General features: G+C 45.0%; 1 protein-coding gene across 7 annotated transcripts in view; it reads left to right on the forward strand.

Annotated features, from left to right (window-relative positions):
- Positions 1-1,228: 1,228 nt before the first annotated feature.
- LOC133352526 (ensconsin-like) overlaps positions 1,229-13,631 on the forward strand; it is a 49,173-nt gene continuing 36,770 nt past the window's right edge. For 2 of the 7 annotated variants that reach the window (XM_061568267.1, XM_061568274.1), the window contains exons 1-3: positions 1,242-1,777; positions 9,834-9,926; positions 12,352-12,515. In XM_061568267.1, coding sequence (XP_061424251.1) covers positions 1,774-1,777; positions 9,834-9,926; positions 12,352-12,515 — 261 coding nt within the window. In that variant the 5' untranslated portion in view covers positions 1,242-1,773. Of the gene's footprint in view, positions 1,778-9,833; positions 9,927-12,351; positions 12,516-13,631 lie in introns of all 7 variants that reach the window. The other 5 variants (XM_061568284.1, XM_061568240.1, XM_061568245.1 and 2 more) reach the window with 5 other exon arrangements.

The following is a 13,631-nucleotide window of genomic DNA, read 5'->3' on the forward strand; positions in this document are numbered from 1 at the left end:
GTGGGTGAGCCAGCCCAGGTGGTGGGGTGAGCCAGCCCAGGTGGTGGGGTGAGCCAGCCCAGGTGGTGAGGTGAGCCAGCCCAGGTAGTGGGGTGAGCCAGCCCAGGTGGTGAGGTGAGCCAGCCCAGGTGGTGGGGTGAGCCAGCCCAGGTGGTGAGGTGAGCCAGCCCAGGTAGTGGGGTGAGCCAGCCCAGGTGGTGAGGTGAGCCAGCCCAGGTGGTGGGGTGAGCTGGATAGTTGAATCCCCCGGTCAGTTAATTCGGCCAGCCGGTCAAGTCAGCTGTAGTCAGGCAGCTGGGGAACCAGCCAGTTATCTTAGCCAGTTATCTTCACTAGTTATCTTAGCCAGTTATCTTAGTCAGCCAGTTATCTTAGTCAGTTATCTTCACTAGTTATCTTAGCCAGTTATCTTCACTAGTTATCTTAGCCAGTTATCTTAGTCAGCCAGTTATCTTAGTCAGTTATCTTCACCAATCGGTTATCTTAGCCAGTTATCTTAGTTATCTTACACAGCCAGTTATTTTCACCAGCCAGTTATCTTAGCCAGTCGGTTATCTTAGCCAGTTATCTTAGCCAGTTATCTTAGCCAGCCAGTTATCTTAGCCAGTCAGTTATCTTAGTTATCTTCACCAGTTATCTTAGTTATCTTAGCCAGTTATCTTAGCCAGCCAGTTATCTTAGCCAGTCAGTTATCTTAGTTATCTTCACCAGTTATCTTAGCCAGTTATCTTAGCCAGCCAGTTATCTTAGCCAGTCAGTTATCTTAGTTATCTTCACCAGTTATCTTAGCCAGTTATCTTAGCCAGCCAGTTATCTTAGCCAGTCAGTTATCTTAGTCAGTTATCTTCACCAGTTATCTTCACCAGTTATCTCAGTTATCTTCACTAGTTATTTTCACCAGTTATCTTAGTTATCTTCACCAGTTATCTTCACCAGTTATCTTCACTAGTTATCTTCGCCAGTTATCTTCACCAGCCAGTTATCTTAGCTAGTTATCGTCACCAGTTATCTTCACCAGTTATCTTCACCAGTTATCTTAGTTATCTTCACCAGTTATCTTCACCAGTTATCTTCACCAGTTATCTTAGTTATCTTCACCAGTTATCTTCACCAGTTATCTTAGTTATCTTCACCAGTTATCTTCACCAGTTATCTTCACCAGTTATCTTAGTTATCTTCACCAGTTATCTTCACCAGTTATCTTAGTTATCTTCACCAGTTATCTTCACCAGTTATCTTAGTTATCTTCACCAGTTATCTTCACCAGTTATCTTAGTTATCTTCACCAGTTATCTTCACTAGTTATCTTCGCCAGTTATCTTCACCAGCCAGTTATCTTAGCTAGTTATCGTCACCAGTTATCTTCACCAGTTATCTTCACTAGTTATTTTCACCAGTTATCTTAGTTATCTTCACCAGTTATCTTCACCAGTTATCTTAGCTAGTTATCTTCGCCAGTTATCTTCGCCAGTTATCTTCACCAGCCCGCCTGCCAAGCCGCTCATTCATTCCGGCAGCCCGCGACGCCGGTCATCTCGCCAGCCCGCTGGTGACCTGGCGCAGTGTTCGTCTCGTCAGACACTCAGCCAGTCAGATCTCATCCTGTCGCTGTTGTAGTTACCTCCACAGTACAGAGAGAGAGATTATTGTAGTTACCTCCACAGTACAGAGAGAGAGATTATTGTAGTTACCTCCACAGTACAGAGAGAGAAGAGAGATTATTTAGAGACACTAATCCAGCCACAAGACATCAACACACCACGCCTGCAAGCAATGGGTGAGTGGAGCGCGCGTGTGTGTGCGCACCACAACGACGTGTATTATTGTCTAGTTTGTTTTTAATCATTACACAATAAAGATAATCACGTGAAGGAGGCAACACTGCAGCGGTACGAATGAGTTGACGATTGTGAAGACGAAATTCGTGAAATCGTGCGCGGCTCGCTGTGATGGTGGCCCACACAAGCCGCGGCAGACGCCTTCTTTACATGATCGCACAGCATATTTGTGTCATTATAAAGTGTTTTATTTACAATTTGTAACGTTGACAATGATGTAGATTCGTCGGAGACACGGGTTGGCGTGGATAATTGGGTTTTTAGTTCGATGCGATGATGTTAAATTAGCCGATCTAAACGCACGGATTATTATAATAATCGATAACGTCGCTCGGTTGGTACAAATACAATTTTTCCGATGCAAAAATGACCTTGCGAATGTAACTCTATTTAGTTAACGATATTTAGTATTCGTGTCGTAGACATTGCACGAATCGCGTGATAAACCACGAGGGATGTGTGTTACTAATGTACGCGTGATGTTTAAATGTTTAATATCTCGTGTACAGTATCGGGAAACAATCTTAGGGAAATATCCACCAATTATCAAACACGTTTGTTGTCTGTGAACATGGATATCTAATCAAACGTGATGATATTTATACCGATTTCTGCTGGCAGTAGCACACCAACAACACGAATACAGGCCCTGTAACAACGTTACACGCAAACATCGTGTGTGGCCTTCAAATAACAATACAAATACATTTAATAGGCGACGTTTCGGGCAAAGGCCCTTCATTAGACTTAGATCAAGTGTATAGTGCATGCATTGCCTTTGCTTGAAACACTAATGGCGTAACTAATTGAGGTACAGTATTTACATGTTATATTGTGTACTGTCTATTTCCCACATTCTATAGACGATAGCGTTCACAATTGTATAACACGCACATTTATATATCTGCAATGTCTAAAACACGCTGTCACATACATGCAGTATATACTGTGTGTACTGTCATCTCTGTTGTAATGTCAACACCGTGGCCCTGAAGGGGGAAAAATGTGTAATAGGCGACGTTTTGGGGGATGGCCCTTTTTCAGAGAACATAAATGAGAGTATAATAAAATAATACAAATATAACACTATTTTTTTATTGATTTCCTTCTACGTGACTTTACCGAAAGAACCAAGAATATGAATCCCTGCAGTCACGAAAGCTTTAAATCAAAAAATAAATGAGAGAGTTTATTGGCCCCAATGTGTTGGGTTTGTTGCTATTTGTGCTTTTGCATCACTGCCAACGCAGCAGCAGCAGCAGCACCATCATCAACATCTAATAATGTTCACTGTAAATGCAATGCATTTGGTTGATGTGTGCGTCTTGTGTGTGTGTCGTGTGTGTGCGTTAGTGTGTGACGTGTGTGTCTTGTGTTGTGTGTGCGTGTCGTGTGTGTGTGTCTTGTGTGTATGTGTCGTGTGTGTGTGTCGTGTGTGTGTCGTGTGTGTGTCTTGTGTGTGTGTGTCGTGTGTGCGTTAGTGTATGTGTGGCGTTTGAATATGTGATGTACACGATATGGTGTGCACATCAATGTGTGTGTCTTTCATGCGTGTGACATTGTGTGCGTGTACGTATTCACGAGCACGTGTATGCACGTGTGTTATTGCACGTCTGTGCATATTAGGTTCATTGTGATGTTAGAACACATACAGTATCTTCTGTAATTCCCCGTACTGTAGTCTCAGTCAAACAACCCCCTTTGTTCAGGGATGCATATTTGTTTTGTGTCTTTCAATGGGCGTGTGCCTTTGTGTCTTTTCATCACTGCATTTGCATTTTCATTAACAACTGTACGCATGAGAAGGGGTGTGTGTGTGTTCGTATGTATGTAGGTAAGGGTGTGTGTGTTCGTATGTAGGTAAGGGTGTGTGTGTTCGTATGTATGTAGGTAAGGGTGTGTGTGCTCGCTAACAGCACTTGCCCCTACAGTATGTGAAGGCTACACGGGGGATCTTCGTCTTTGTGATACGATGACATCACCGCTAGTGGCTCTCAGATGTCAACATCAAAACACAAGGTCACAGCGCAGGGCTTGGTGGAGGAGGCCAGTACTGCAAATCTTATTTTCCGATTACTGTACAAATAATTCCAACGCTGCAAATGATGTCCCCATCAACTGTTTATTACAAAATATAATCAGCCAGCACCCACGAGAGCATTTTTTAAAAATATTAACTCAAACCCATGAATACTTCTCATCATGATTACAGTATTATAGCATCGTCATCCCAGTGACCCGTTGAAACAGCGCTTGGTAATTGTGCCAAAGTGGGCTGAAACGTTTCCAGAGCTGGGCTATCCGATCCTGTGAGCAATCGATTACCAATAATCCAGTTGACTAATTGAGATAACACGGATATTTATATATTTGTACGTTAAATTGTGTGCCGCTGGACGGGAGGTAATGGTTGGGGATTGGCAATGTCATTGGCATCATTGTTCGCATCATTATTGGCGCCGGGAGTGGCTTTGTCGGGGGTTTCCTGCCTTAGGGAGGCAAAATTTGGGTGGTGGTGTGGGCGCCTATTTTAAACGGACTCATTTAATCAACCACAAAAAAAGTGATCGATCATATACACATATATTTTAGCTTAATCGACTTAATAGAATAATCATCCCGGCTTTCAATCACACAGGCGTACCAAATACGCGTAATTAGGGCACCGCAGTGGTGAGATGTTCACTAACCTCGCCTGGTAATAATAATTATGACATTTATAAGGCGACAGATTTTGCAGACGAGTCAACAACTCGGAGGTGCGGAGCCAATCTCAAGGGCTGCTCGAAAGCCTGACTAAACAGAAGGAGAGGCCTTTAGATGTTTCGTGAAAGTCAAAGTGCATTTGATGTTACGGATGTGCAAAGGGACAGAGTTTCACACTGAGGGGGCAACAGCAGCGGACAGACGTTGAGCTCTTCAGGAGGGTCTTGGGTTCGATCCCGACCCTGACGCCTGTACGTTTGGAGTGTTGCATGTTCTTCCCGTGGCCACGTGGAATTTTACACGTTTTCTTTTAACTCACCCTGTCTGTTGTTGTCGTTGTTGTATCCTTAAATCTTGTAACTCAATTCTAACCCACTTCCCAATGTGGTATCGACTGCAAATTTGGTATACTTATGTCATACTGATGACTACTATATTATATCATAAAAAATAAAAAAGATACGATTTTAAACATTCTTTTTTATATGTTATGTTTCGGCTTGGGTCTAATTGTCCACTGTAATTGGCAAGCTTCGGGGCCACTTCCTGGAGTCGTGGAGTTCTGCCATTACTAGTACATTGCATAAAAGCGTGTTAAAAAAAAGTTTTAAAAAATATTACTTATTTCTCCAAGTCTTCAGGTTTTTCCCTCCACAATTATGAATGAACATCACGCGTATTTATAGTGTTTGGCTGCTATACATTTCCACATGATAAGCCACTTCATTGGAATGTTATTTGTGGCCAGGTCGCTTCTGAAAAAGCACTTTATAGCTCATTGTGCCTTATCTGGTCAAATAAAAGTAGTTTAACAAGTGTTGGGTTGATAACCATTCATTTGTGATTTCCCGACCTTTTTAGAGTAACGTAAATACCACGTTTAGTCGTTAGGGGCCGTCCATAAATGACGTCACTCACCTAGGGGGGGTGGGGTTCAGACATTTGTGACGCCGTGTGACGAAGGGGGAGGGTAAAAAATCGTCCCAAATCGCGTGACGTCATTTATGGACGGCCCCTTATGAAATTAATGTGTTGTCATGTTAGATTAATTTAACCTCGGTGTATCCGATCCATGGGCACTGGCAGCTGCTGTCCTCACGTTCACCCGAGCCACTTATGTCATCATTTCCTAATAACAATTATTTTTTAATTTCTAAAGATGAAAGTACAGTGGACTGCCGATTATCCGCGCTAATGACGGGGAAGACAGCCACGGATTGGAAATCACGGATAATCGAACAATATCAATATTAATTGGATCTCGATGCCAACAACCACTAATATAAGTATACATTATGTTTAGGTTAAGAGAGTTGAGTTTACATCATTAGACAAAAAACACACTCTGATAATATATGCATTGTCCTTGAAACTGATTGGTCCACACCAGAGACAGTGCTCGACCAGATGAGAGTGTGTTTTTTGTTTGCATTTTGACTGCAAGTATTGTGGTTAATGCAGACATGAATCCTTGTAAAAAGGTTTCAGTTTTGTTGCCAGAAAAAAAAGGGGAAAAACTCTATTATTATATTTTGGTACTGGCAAAGGAGGTCTAATGATGTAGATGCTCACCCCGAGCCCTCATTACTGTGATAGAGCATTGTCTTTGAGCTGTACGCCTTTTGGCGTCATGTGGTCGAGCACCAATTGAGACGAGGCTCAAAAGAAAGCTGTCTCTGGTGTGGACCAATCCGTTTCAAGGACAATGCATATATTATCAGAGTGTGTTTTTTGTTTGCATTTTGACTGCAAGTATTGTGGTTAATGCAGACATGAATCCTTGTAAAAAGGTTTAAATTTTGTTGCCAGAAAAAAGGGGAAAAATCCTATTATTAAAATTGAGTTTATTATCACTGCGCGCGTGCTCAGTGATAACACTTTCCGGCTCCCACGCAGAAGAGTCTGCCCACTAAGTGGATGACAGCAGAGCCACGCCAATCAATATCAAACTTCACCCACTGTTGTAAACATTTGCAACTACTGTACTGTAGAGCGATCACGTGGATTTTGGATTAACCGGAGCAATATATTTGGTTGATTCAAGTACGTGATTTGTAATAAACATTTCCAAAAGTCACAATGTTTAACTTTTAAAATTATTAATCGGGGCTTAAGGGAAAATTCATGAGTTATTCATTCATGTTAAAATGTCAGGTGTGCGGTTAATCCGCAAATCGGATAAACTGCACGCAGATGATTGAAACACAAACCCCTGCAACAAACGGTGAATGCACTCGCGCTTGGGTGTATTGCCACTTCGTGGACATTCCACATTCCCATGGCAGGGACCAGTTACATGCACAGAATGATCATTATCACTCGGTTAAACCTGGCATAGTGGTGCACACCTCCGATTAACCGCTTTGGGAGGACGACCACTACGGGGATGGAGCAATGATGTCGGGTCAACTGCTGGACCCGTGGTGCCGCGCGGTTCATAAACATTAACAAAAAAAATTTAACAAAAAAAAGGAACAAAAATGTTAAAAGTGCATTCAAGAAGCGTGAAGATAATGCATGCTTGGGTATTACTTTGGGAGACGGAAAGAGATCACGGAATTTGAACTGATAAGAAATTCATGAGCTTTAGAAGGGCATGTTGCCAATTACGACCGATTGGTTGAAGGATATTGACGCAGTGGCAGCCAAGGAACAGAACACGTGGTAGAAGACGTCCGTTGCGGAGATGGAGTTCTGAAATTAGCTCGTGTTCATGTGTTAAGTAGATTGTCACATCGGTGGGATTGCAGGAGATGGCTGTACCTCGGGGAGCGCTTCATCCACCAGTGGATTGACCACGGCGGATGATAATGATGATGACGATGGCGACATCACTGCCACAAACAGTACTTTGCTTAATTTTGTAATAATCTTCTCTGGACTAATGGATGGGGGTTTTTGTTGGTGTGCCATTCAAGTTGGCTCGGCCATGGCGGACTGTAATGGCATAAGCTAATTTTGCAGACGCAGTCAGCACACACAATGGCAAAGCCCCCCCCCTCCGCGCCTGTGCAAGGGAGCAGCAGCGGGGCTGATGATACATTCTGCCCACACGCTGCAATGGAACATTATACCATCAGTAGAAATCTGCGGCATCCCTTAATTCGCTGTCATATTTCACCCACGGACTCGTGCAACGTGATGAATTTGTGATGCTCTTCACTGGAAGTTTTAGAGTAATTGAGAGCATTATTAATGCACTCGATCATAATCACCAGGGATTATTTTTGTCACGGACGATGTGCTTGTACAATAATGAGATTCATAAGTAACAGCAGCAGTTTTCAACGTGTTCTTCTGTCGTTTTAGAAAGTTAGTCCAACGTCACATATCCAACTATCACATCATCTCCCTGACCAATTAACTGTCTATAGATGTTCACATATCCACGTTTCCCTCAAGTTCAAGTTCATTTATTAGGTATAGCCCTGTGAGCCATTCGGCTCTTCAATCGGGTACAACCGCAACAAACAAAAAACTAAAACACGAACAAAAAACATCTTAAAGTGAATATGTGACTAAGTGCAAACAGAAAATCCAAGAAAAGACAGCAAAATATTGCAGAAAAAAACACTGTACACCAACGCTGTGTGCAAAAATCCCAGTGGGATGCAAGTCAAACAACAACAACCACAAGACAACTTAGATTAAGGCCATCAGTCTAACTCTGTACTACAACAAACAAACATGGCTAAACCAAAAAACTTTTCGAAATCACCAAAATAAAGCCATGAAAGCAATGAAAAAGCAATCATAGGAACTGTGACGGAATTTTCACAATAAATGGCATAAACATGTACTACCAGCGAGTCGGATATGCGACCGACGCTACTGTTAGTTGAAATATAGTGAATTCATTCATTAAAGCTTACGGGAATAATTTAATTAAATCCATACCCAGAAAGCCTCATGAAGTGTCAAGGCTCTACCGAGATGCTGCTGTGTTAAGATGTTTGGCCATCTACATTTACAGCGAGTGTCCCTTTTTTGCCATGGTAAGCAGACTGATTACCCCGAGAAAGGCCATCGCACAAAATGTCCACGCGGCTGGGCCGGCAGCCGCAATGTTGCACTGCAGTCTCCTGGCCACCTCGCAGCCCAGTGGAAGTCTCGCACCACGCGGTGATCTCTGGGCGATCCACCAACCCACCTGCACAGCGCCGTGTCACGTGCGTGCACCACCACAATTCGATGTCATATTTCAGCATACTCGATATTGTTGTGTTTAGTTCGTTGTCCTTCCCCCGCACCTCCGATTAGCGTGGTTGGCTACGTACGGTGCTAAATAAATTCAACATAGCTTTGTAATTGTTTTTTATGCGTTTTATTGCGTAGTCTTTGTGCGTTGCTGTATGAACAAAAAATGTTTCGGTTCCTCAACTGCATTTTACCAGCCGCAGGTCTTTTAGTTATTTAAATCTACCTTTCTTATAACGTACGTTCTGCCAGTAGCATATAAATTAGTACAATGATGACGTCCAGTAATCACCATGCTGTCAATTACTCCGAAATTCATTACGCAAAACATTAATGTAAATGCATAATATCTACATTATCTAACCACAAACATGAATTCTCGAGTTGGTAATTTTATTTTAGAAAATTTCAACGAGCAAAGACAATCAACGGCGGTGTGGCGACAATTTTCCGAAACGGGACTATGCGATTGTCTGTACAGTGCGGTGCAGTGTATCTCAGTCTGTCATCTCGCAACGAACCGAGTGGCTGCTGTGAATTTCACTTGCGCGAGGGATCAGAAGCTTAGGCGGTGATCATGCCTGCGTGGGCTTCGCCTCGTCGCAACGGATTAGCGTCACCATCGGCGTCGCTGGCAGTGGCCGTACTCTTTCTAAAGCCACAGCACGTCAGATACTTTCTTTGTTTTAAACATATTGGTCGAATAAAGCGGACGCGTTCCTGACATTCGGCTGCTCTGCTATCTACCGTATACGATCCCTTAACCCGTCGTGATCAGACCCTATTGCCAAGGTGGAGTGCTCTTCTGACTCGAACGTCTGTTAATCAAAGTCGCTTTTGGGTTGCTGGGTTTTTTTCTTTTTAACAGGCAGGACTGCTGATGAGAAAGTTATAAAACCAGCGCAGAGTTAGCCCGCTTAAAACATTGGAGCGGGGACAGCGTTGGTGAGGAAGGCCCCGTTGGCCGGCAGACAAAAACAAAACGTGGTTCTATGCGAAGACGGAGTGCTTTGCGTGGTTATTATTCCTGCATTGTTATTTATTCATCGATCAATTGTGTGCGTGCGTGTGTGTGTCTGTGCTCCTTCTCAGAAACCATCTCCGTCTTAGAGGGAGCCAACGGGAAGATGGAAGACAAGCTGAGACAAGCCAAGGAGCGCCGCGAGGAGCAGGAGAAGTTGCTGGGTGAGAGGGGACGTCGGTGGGATTGTGTCCGTTCCATGGGACGGGGGATTAATTTACGCGAGACGTACGTATGTACGTTGAACTTCTTTCGCACCGCACGTAGCGAACCGTGCTATTCGGAGGTGAGCGGGAAGGACAACAAACTGCAGTTGTAAATAAATAAGTTTTCAATCTAGATGATTTAAAAGTGCATAGCTTCAGTGGCTTCCTAATATCGGAAAAAAGAGTGTTCCAGACGGCTGCAAAAGTGCATCTGAAAGCACGTGATGCAGTGACCGTCTTTGTTCGATGGCAAGCCATGTCAACGTATATATTTTAAAATGTTATTTTAACGATTTGATGGTATCATCATGCCTAATATGACTTGGAATAGCTCTAGTGGCAGCAGGACATCGCCTCTCCTATGTGTGTGTTGAACTTCTTCCGCACCTTACATAGGCAATCGTGCTAATAGGAGGTGCGGAGGAAGTACAACAAGCGAAACACCAAAAGCAGTTCTAAAGAATTTGAGTTTGTCAATCGAGATGATTTGAAAGTGCATAGCTCCAGTGGCGTCCTAATATCGGAAGGAAGGGCGTTCCAGACAGCCGCAGAAGTGCATTTGAAAGCACGTGATGCGGTGACCGTCTGCGATAATCATAAATTGTTGTGGGGAAAATAAATTCAATGTTATCAGTGCAAATTAGTATGACTATGTTAATGATGAAGAATAATTCTAGTGCAAATACTGCTAAGAGGATTACTGCAGTTGCTATTACTGATACTGCATCTGCAGCTAATTAAGCTGCTGCTGATGATGATAATACCCTTACTGATCATATCTCTGCTGCCCTTTTTGTTGCTAGGAACAACGCTACTGCCAATACTCCTGCTCATTATAATGGCACTGATGCTAATAATACAACACTGTTATTAATTCTAGATTTGAAGCTTTCGTGACTGCAAAGATTTATACTCTTAGGTTATTTTCGGTAAAGTCACGTAGGCAAAAAATAAAAAAATAATACGTTTTACACTAAAAATCATAGCAATAATAATAGAAAAAAATTATTTTTTTTCCAACGTGACTTTACCGAAAAAACCTAAGAGTACTGTTATTAATGTTACTACAGTGCTCTGTTGCTACTGATACAGTACTGGTTATGCTACTGATGATAATGATGATGGTGATATTGGTATTGTTGATATTGGCTGTCATACCAAAAACATACAGTGTAACTGGTATGGGCCAAACATCCCAATGCTAATTTTTGTTTTTAAATTATTAAATTGAGTTGAAGCATCGCAACATTTGCCTGCTGTGGTGAATACTAGGGAAGGATTCTGAAAAAATCTTGAGACTGAGTGGGGCTCTCCTGGGCAGACAAGTGAAATAATAATAATAATGATGCTGCAGATTCCATTTATATTCTTTCATCATATGACACTACTGCTAACACCTACTAATGATCCGGCTACTGCTAACAGTGCTGCCTTTTCACCATTATTGCTGCCGCTGATTGTGATGTTGACATCTGCTGGCATGCTGCTGTTGCTGCAATGGGATGATCACGATGCCAACGATGACATTCGTACTGACGCGACTGCCCTACCACTGCAATCGCTGCTGCGGCTACCCGGGGACGATGATACACTCAATCAGCGAATCATAAGCGGCAGTGGGCACAATCCTAACCACTGGATCTATCCTCCGCATGCAGAGAACACGATGAAATGGCGACAGAGTTAATTTTCACTGTCTACTTTCCTGGTAGCTGATAAACTGGAAGTATGTGGCACACAACTCGTCGTGGCCACAGCCATAGCACGAGGTGTGCTGTGCTGATCATGGCTTTTTTTTGCTGATTGCTTTACGGGCGATCGGCAACTTGCATCTCCTCTTGTCTCAAACATATGAAAGAGCCCCCCCCAGTGGCAGCTGTCGCTGTGTGGCACAAGGATGACTCGGAACCTGGCCTGCTAGCGGGCATTGGTCTGCCAGTGGGGGGGGGGGGGGATGACCTCTATGTCACTGACCCCACGTGGACCCAACTGGAATCGATCCCTGGCGAAGGCCGCCACTCACGTGGCCTGGCAGAGGTTCGCAGTTCGAAACCCAGCGGCTGCCCTGATTAATACTGCAGTGTGCGTATAAACCACGAAGATACTCGCGCCCTCTAGAGTGGACGTTAACGATCCCGTGACGCCGTTCGCAAGAGTTAGGCCAAATGTGGGCCACCGACATCGCGGTCCGAATTTGATTACATTTCAAAACATTACGCGCAAAATTATGCAATCGGAGTCCATGTAAGTATCGTCACCCCGCCACTACGACAACATGGCAAGTGCCTCCTGGAAAGAACTCGCAGGACTCGGCGGATAAACGCAACGACGACGACAACATTCACGCCGCTGACCCCCGTGCCGTTGTGCTCGCACTGTGCAGCCGCCCGGGAGCGAGCGTGGCAGGAGCGGGAGGAGCGCGCTCGCCTGCACCAGGAGCAGCAGAGGGACGAGCGTAGGCGGCGCGTCGAGCAGCAGAGGGAGCGCGACGAGAAGCGGCGCGCGGCGGCCGACGAGAAACGGCGGCACCTGACCACGGTGGAGCAGGTACGGCACGAGCCGCGACACACACACTCGGAGACCTGTCCTCCGTAGTGAACCACCACACACGCACTCAGAGACCTGTCCTCCGTAGTGAACCGCCACAACAACCGCCATTTGCCACTAAGTGGCAGTGATGTCACCACGGCGCTTGTGCCAGGCTTTGTGCATGTTGAGGCCACGTGAAGTGTCGAACGCCCGCTGGCAGGAGGTCACGGGGCAGACCCAGATTACACAGGTCGACTGAGACGACTGGTTGATGCACCACCTGTGCCCCCTACTGTGCCAACTTGCGGTGCTTTAGCCACCCGGCACTCCGTTCGTTGTTGTGAGTGTCGCTCCTCCGCCCTCCGTTGTTGTTGGAAGACGACTGCCTCCAACTGCCCAGTAGCGTCCTTCACGAGCCTCCTCCACAGAGGCCGATCTTGACACCACTGGTACCAGTCATCGGCAAGTCCACTCAGCTCCACGTCCTCCTGTACCACATGACTCCATCTCTGCTCTAGCCCGTGCCGCGCCCGTTTAGCCCCCTCGATCCGGCCGAATAAAAGCTGTTTAGGCATGCGGTGGCTGGGCATGCGGGCTACATGACCCAGCCAATGCAGCCTTGCCTGCCGGAGGAGCTCACCGATGGGACCTTGCTCAGATCTTTCAAGGATTTGTGAGCTCCTCACACAATCCAGCCTCGTTAAACCCAGGATGGATCGTAGGTAGGCCAGCCTAAATGTTTCTAATTGGCGAAGATGCTCCATTAGGGGGGTCTACGTTTCGCAAGCGTAGAGAAGGGAGGGAATGACTGTGGCCGAGAAGACCTGAAGCTTTGTGCGGAGCGACAGACTAGGTTGCTTCCACACAGCGTTACGCAACCGATGAAAAGATATTGCCACTCGACTAATTCGGAGTGAGACTTCTGCTGTCAAATTGGAGCCGGTCATAAGCACACTGCTCAGCTATGGGAACTATCCACTCTTTCCACAACTGCCCCATCACCAATTGGGAGTTGTAGGGGTGGAGTGTCTGATGGTACAAAATACCCAGGCAGGTGCCTATTTTTGGTGGGGCTGATGGTAAGGCCCCCACCTCTTAGTGGCAGCGCCTCCAACTCCTCCTCTGAGTGAGCAG

Source organism: Lethenteron reissneri, chromosome 5, assembly GCF_015708825.2.
Source record: "Lethenteron reissneri isolate LAM-NWPU_2019-01 chromosome 5, ASM1570882v1, whole genome shotgun sequence".
Classification (NCBI taxonomy): Eukaryota; Metazoa; Chordata; class Hyperoartia; order Petromyzontiformes; family Petromyzontidae; genus Lethenteron; species Lethenteron reissneri.